The sequence below is a fragment of the Aptenodytes patagonicus genome, chromosome 14, assembly GCF_965638725.1.
Source record: "Aptenodytes patagonicus chromosome 14, bAptPat1.pri.cur, whole genome shotgun sequence".
In the NCBI taxonomy this organism is placed as follows: Eukaryota; Metazoa; Chordata; class Aves; order Sphenisciformes; family Spheniscidae; genus Aptenodytes; species Aptenodytes patagonicus.
In genome coordinates, this window is record NC_134962.1 from 16,773,637 (window position 1) to 16,779,600 (window position 5,964).

At 50.0% G+C, this 5,964-nt stretch overlaps 1 protein-coding gene across 1 annotated transcript; it reads left to right on the forward strand.

Moving 5' to 3' along the window:
• Positions 1-550: 550 nt before the first annotated feature.
• LOC143167049 (endoplasmic reticulum-Golgi intermediate compartment protein 3-like) lies at positions 551-5,964 on the forward strand. Its single transcript, XM_076352079.1, has 7 exons — positions 551-780; positions 1,690-1,777; positions 3,089-3,208; positions 4,507-4,609; positions 4,710-4,772; positions 5,031-5,675; positions 5,799-5,964. The coding sequence occupies exons 1-5, from the start codon at positions 718-720 to the stop codon at positions 4,750-4,752; spliced, it is 417 nt and encodes a 138-aa protein (XP_076208194.1). The 5' UTR covers positions 551-717; the 3' UTR covers positions 4,753-4,772; positions 5,031-5,675; positions 5,799-5,964.

The following is a 5,964-nucleotide window of genomic DNA, read 5'->3' on the forward strand; positions in this document are numbered from 1 at the left end:
TTTCAGTAAGAAAAAGCAAGTGGTAGGTATATATGTGGCTTAGGAAAAGATTATACTAGTTGTTTACGTGCGCAAGTAAGCTATTACGAGCTGTTGTCTGATTTAACCTCTCGAGTTCATAGCCGGTCCCTGTGATGACAGAGGGAAAAGGAGGTGTTAACAAAATGAAGGGGTGAAGAGTACACGCCAGGGATCGAAGGTGGGGCAAGAGAGTGGGTTTTCCTTCCTTCCTTCCTTCCCTCCTTCCTTCTTTCCTTCTTTCCTTCCTTCCCTCCTTCCCTCCTTCCTTCCTCACAGAAAGCGCCGGTACTCTCCCGAGATGATTTGCTTTCCGCTTTGTTGCTGCAACAGCCAGCCTGAGGGAGAGCTCGGTGGTTCTCAAAAGGACATTAGTAACAAACTCCAGACCTTCCAAAGACGGAGGCAATGGATGGGGCGGGGAGGATGTCAAACCGAGTGAAAAGTGCTCTCTGCCCGCAGCTTCGCCTGGGTGTCACGCCCTTTCCAGCTAACCGATGTCGGCACAGTCAGCGTCTCTCGGGTGTCCTTCAGAGGCCCGGGGGCCGTTGCCAGGGAGGGTCAGAAGAGGGCGGGGCGGCAGCGAGGACCTTCCCGCCCCGGAGGAGACCGGGAGCCCCAGCCCCTTGGCCGGCTTCGGGCGGGGGCGGTGCCGGCCCGGCGCCTGAAGGCGGGTTTGGTTCCGGGCCGCACGGCACCATGGACTCGCTGTGGCGGTTGAAGCGGTTCGATGCCTTCCCCAAGGCCCTGGAAGACTTTTGGGTCAGGACGTGCGGGGGCGCGCTGGGTGAGCGGGCGCGCTGAGGGCGGCCGGGGGCCGGCGGGCGGGCCCGGGCCTTGCTGTGGGGCGGTGGCCGGCCAGGGGACCTTGTGGGCCGGCGCTCGGCGGCGGGGGGCAGCGGCTCGGGGTGGCGGCGGGCGGGCTGAGGCGGGGCTGAGGCGAGACGGGCGGGCGGCCGCGACCGGCGGGGCTGACGGCGGTTCTCGCCTCCCCGGCAGTGAGGGTTGTCAGCGGGCTCATCATGGTGGTGCCTTTGTTCTCGGACCTGCAGTACTACCTCACCAAAGAGGCGAGTAGCGGCGGCGGGGTGGGCCCGGTCCACTGGTGCTGCCTCCTGCCCGCGGTGCCCCAGTGGAGAGGCGGCCCTGCGGCCCGGGGCGGCCTGCCGTGCCTCCGCACCCCCGCCGAGCTCCCGCCTCCTCCTCCGGGCTGGCCACGCAGCAGCTTCACCGGCTGCGGATCTGTTGGGGTTTTTTTGTTTGCCCCGGCTGGTCGCCTTGACGATGGGAGCGGGCTGCCCTCCCCCGAAAGCCGCTTGGCGCAAAGGTTGGCTTGCGGCCTCCTGTAGCGCTGTCGCAGGAGAGCGTCTCAAGATCTCTTCTTGCTGTCTCCGCCGTCTACAAGCAGGCAATACGAAGAAAAGAAAGCAACCGCAGGAACCCCCGTCCCCACCCCAAATTTTAAGATTCCCAAATTACTCTCTTTTTTTGAAGTCTTACAAATGGCAAGTGCTTAGCTACCATGGAAGGTGTGGGAGGCAGCAGCAGCTCAGGTGTCTCGCAAATCCCACCTCTTAAAAGTCAGCTCGTGAGGCAGAGCAGTCGAGGGAAAGAGGCCCTTTGATTTCCTTCCAAGTGAAACAGGAGACTCTGTTTTTTCTTTGTTCCTAGGTTCATCCGGAATTGTACGTTGGCAAATCAAGGGGAGAGAAACTGAAGGTCGACCTAGATGTTATTTTTCCACGTACGCCTTGTGCTTGTGAGTCAGACTTCTGAATATTTGGGATAACTTTCATCCTTGCCGAGGGCCCGAGAGGCTCCGCGTGCCTGGTGCTTCCGAGTGCTGCACTGCTGCTTGGGCCACGGACAGGGAGGCATTGGTGATCCCTTGAGGTTAGGCAGTGATTCCAGCCAGGCCCGCTGGGCGCTTAAACCAGCGCTTCCAGTCAGGCAGTAGTATTTTTCTAGATTATAAATGAGGATAAGCTATAAACCCACTTACACTTCTGTATGGTGTTGTACTTTGTCAGAGGGCGCAGTAATACTGAAAAAGCTGACACGGAGTTCACTTGGGACTCAAGATTTGACTGTATTGTTGTTGGAAAGCTTTAGTCTCCTTTGGACGTTACTGGACAAGGGATAGCTCTTCTGTGATTTTTGTGCTTAAATTCTGACTGTAATGCCAATGGCACGTGGTAACCTTTCTCCAAAATTTTTAAAATCAGAATGAGCGTTAATAATCTGATTAGCTTTTAACTAAATTCAAAATAAAGTTGCAGGATGAAGCGATTGAAAATTGTGCAAATCTTACTGTGTATTACTGCTGTGCACGTTGTCCGACTGTCCACCAATCTGCCCTCCCTCTTGTTCTGTTGTAGTAATTCCTTTGGGTAATGCATTGGGCTCTAAATGTAGTGAGTCTGACTTCCTTCTGACCACCCAAGAGATTGCTGGTCTTTGCCTTCTTCGCATTTAAAAGGGCGTGGGAAGGCCAGAGAGACTGGAAGCCTCTGCTGTTTTGTGCAGAGAAGCTGTGAGTCTTACAAGAGAGCGTGTAGCCAGCAAGTGCATCGTGGCGCTTCGACACCAGGCCGAGACCACAGACCTTCTCAATCTTCTTTGTGAAAAGGGATCACGAGGAAATGTGCTGATGTTGAAGGGGGAAGGGTGAGGGGGTAGAGGTGGGAGGCAGCTTTCAACCAATTTTAAGCTTAACTCCTGAAGCGGTGTTTGTGAAAATGGTTATGGGCTTTGAGGGGTTGGGTTTTGGTTTTTTGCCTTACGTGTATTTACCTTTCAGGGTAATGATTTCTGTGGCAGCTGGAAACAGTCCTTCCTGTACACCAAACCAAACCCCGTATTTGGAGGGATCATTTAGGGTGCTGCAATGTGCATCTTACTCCCCATACGTCACTTGGCCCCAGCCATACACACTCTTCCAGTTTGGCACGTTCTTATCTCCCCTGGCTGAAAAGATTCTGTATTTTCACTGGTTGAAGGCTTCCTCAGCCTGCCTCGGGCCATAACAAATGTGCGTTTATAGACCACTTCCCTTGCTCGTGGGTTTCAGATTTGAGCATCGATGCCACGGACGTAGCAGGGGAGCAGCAGCTGGATGTGGAGCACAATCTGTTTAAGCAACGTTTGGATAAAGCTGGCAATCGTGCGACTCCAGAGGCCGAGAGACACAGTAAGACGCTATTCTGCCTTTCTTGGATGGATGCTCTGGTAGTCTTCCCATCACTGTATGCCCGTTCTGACTTTCACGGGAACGAGTGACAGCTGAAAAGCATTTAAACACCATAAACTCTTGAAGAGTTTATAGCACCCAGATCTTTTAAGCTGGCGGATCAGACAAACTCCTATTACGCTTGCTACTTTTGCGAGGCAAATCTTTGCCTAGTCCCTCTGAAATTATGACAGGGACTCATGGGTGCGTTTCAGGAGTAAAGCTGCTGAGTTATTAGCGGTCTTTTATGACTAGAAATCAAGCAGCTGTTCTGGCAAAACTTGGCTTTGGTTGTATCTTTAAATCACAGTGGGCTGACAAACGGGACGACGTGGTTAGAGGAAAGAGCCTCTCTCCAGGGAAGGCTCCAGTGACTCGACCCTTAAGCCTAAACTTGCACCTTACTGCATTTACTTTGTGTGTGGTAATGCATACCTGATAAATACATTTTAGTGGATTTATCGGTTGCGAGTTGTAGTAAGTGGTCCTTGGCTACATAAACCTCTCCTCTACATTATTTGCGTATTATGACTCATTGTTGTACTTCGATACAAACGATTCTGGCAAAGTGTTGCAGTCTAACAGTAATACTGTCCTGACTTTTCCTTTCCAAAACATGAGCTCCTTATTACCTTTTCTGGGAGAGAGTGTAGTTCTGTGTATCAGCATAAACTAAATGTTTTGATTTGTATCTCTCGGATTTAACTTTTCTGTTGTTGAAGTTGAAAGGCTAAACTAAGCCAAGAGCTGAACAATACCCGTAGGTACGCGGGTTTCTCCAGTTGTCATGGGAATGTGGTGATAGTGTTCTTACTGCTGTGTCACTTGGCAGCCTTTCTGTATTCACAGGTTGTGGCATTACAGATTTAATGTCTGGGCACAAAAACTATCTAAAATTTTGTGTAACAGGTCCTGTATCAGTCGCGATGTGCTGATTGGGTCTACTTTAGACAATGTTTTAACAAAGCCTTTATGCAAGTAACATCTGGTCGATGCTCCAGGAAGGCTTACAGATAGCCAGTTCTTTCTGTGGAGGGTGTTCTTGAGATGACAAACGCTACTCTGTTAATTGGTCTTATTTGACACCTCAGCAGGCTCTATGCCTACCATTTCAGGTGGGCTTTGGGTGCGGGATGCACAGCTTCAACACAAAATCGTTGCATTCATGTGTAGAACAGTTATTGTGCGTAGAACAAAACAAGAGTACAAGACAGCATTTCTAGACATGCCTCATCACTTTGAATCCTCTTTTGTCTTAGAGCTGGGGAAAGAAGAAGAAGAAGAAGAAGAAGTGTTTGATCCAAATTCTTGGGATGCTGATTGTTGCGAGGGCTGTTATGGGGCAGAGTCAGAGGACATTCGGTAACCTTTACACCTTTTCATATCTTCTTAGCACTTGAATTTGCACTGTTATGTTGCATGCACCTTTTTCTTTTTTTTTTTTTTTCAAATGTCTGCGAAGGTCTGTGCAACGAAATCCTCCCGGGCATGTGTTCAGAGAATGATGAGAACTGTTGTGGTTTCGGTATGTCTTTGGAAGCTGCACTCGTGATTGTTAAGAACGTGCAGAGTTAGGTTGTCTACATTGTCTACGTGCCTGTTTAATAAGGGCAGTGCAAATTGCACTGCCTTTGCAGTAGCACAAAGATTGTATCTCAGGACACTGTATCTTTTCTGGGATTATATGGTGTCCAGAGGGGAGCTGTGTAAATTATTTCACTGTTACGTGAGCTGTCTTGGAATAAAACCCGGTTATGGCCTTGCCTTCTCACTCCTGCTGCAGGCTCTGCATCCTTACGGGAGCAAAGACCAGACATTCATCGCTCACACAAACAACGGGTGTCGCTTGGTGTTTCTCATTTGTCCTACCTGCAAATTCCTCTAAGAATGGATCTGTGATAGTCCATAGGTTCTGGACTATCCTTCGCTGCTATTGTCTCTTTAGTAACTTGGTCTATCCTGTCTGTCAAGTTGGGTCCTTCCCCAGAGGTGTTTCCATCTTGAGGGATTCATGATTCCAGCCTCCAACTTCTTGTTTGGCCCAGCAAAACACGGAACCGAGAAAGAAAACTGGTTTTTCCAGTGACCAAGGTGTTATCCAGAGGTAGAAAAGTAAGGAAGAAAGTTTGCCATTAACCCTCCCTCCCATTTTGACGGTCTTGGCCTAAAAACAGAGAAAAGGAGGAACAGAAACAGGCAGATGCTTTGTTCACACGGGGAGTTCCAAACTACTCGGAACTGTGGGACACTGATGTCGTTTTTGGAGCAAATTTCTTTGCCAAGGAGTGATGTGACTGTCTAAATGGACAGGCAGAGCCCTTTTCAGACTCAAGAACTGCATTCAAACAGCTTGCATCCTCATGCCAAACTCTCGAAAAGTACATCAAGAAGCTTGAGCTCCTTCAGGAGCATTAGACCAGCTTTCAAGGTCCAGTCCCTGATGTTTGCTTTATTGCTTTGTTGAAGAAGAATCCGCCAAGGATTCAAGTCCTGAGCTGGAGCATCTCTTTCTAGCGATAGAGATGGTAAGATGGTGCTTGTGCTTTTGCAGGTGTTGTAATACTTGTGACGACGTCAGAGAAGCATACAGGCGGCGAGGCTGGGCCTTCAAGAAGCCGGATACCATAGAGCAGTGCAAGAGGGAAGGGTTTAGCCAGCAAATGCAAGAGCAGAAGAACGAGGGCTGCCAGGTGTATGGTTTCCTAGAGGTCAACAAG

Bases quoted from the DNA above. Each gene is read 5' to 3' on its own strand.
- LOC143167049 (XM_076352079.1), top strand. From the start codon at position 718: ATGGACTCGCTGTGGCGGTTGAAGCGGTTCGATGCCTTCCCCAAGGCC. The intron at 781-1,689 runs GTCAGGACGTGC...CTTTGTTCCTAG, and splicing joins AGGCCCTGGAAGACTTTTGG to GTTCATCCGGAATTGTACGT. The intron at 1,778-3,088 runs GTGAGTCAGACT...CGTGGGTTTCAG, and splicing joins TCCACGTACGCCTTGTGCTT to ATTTGAGCATCGATGCCACG.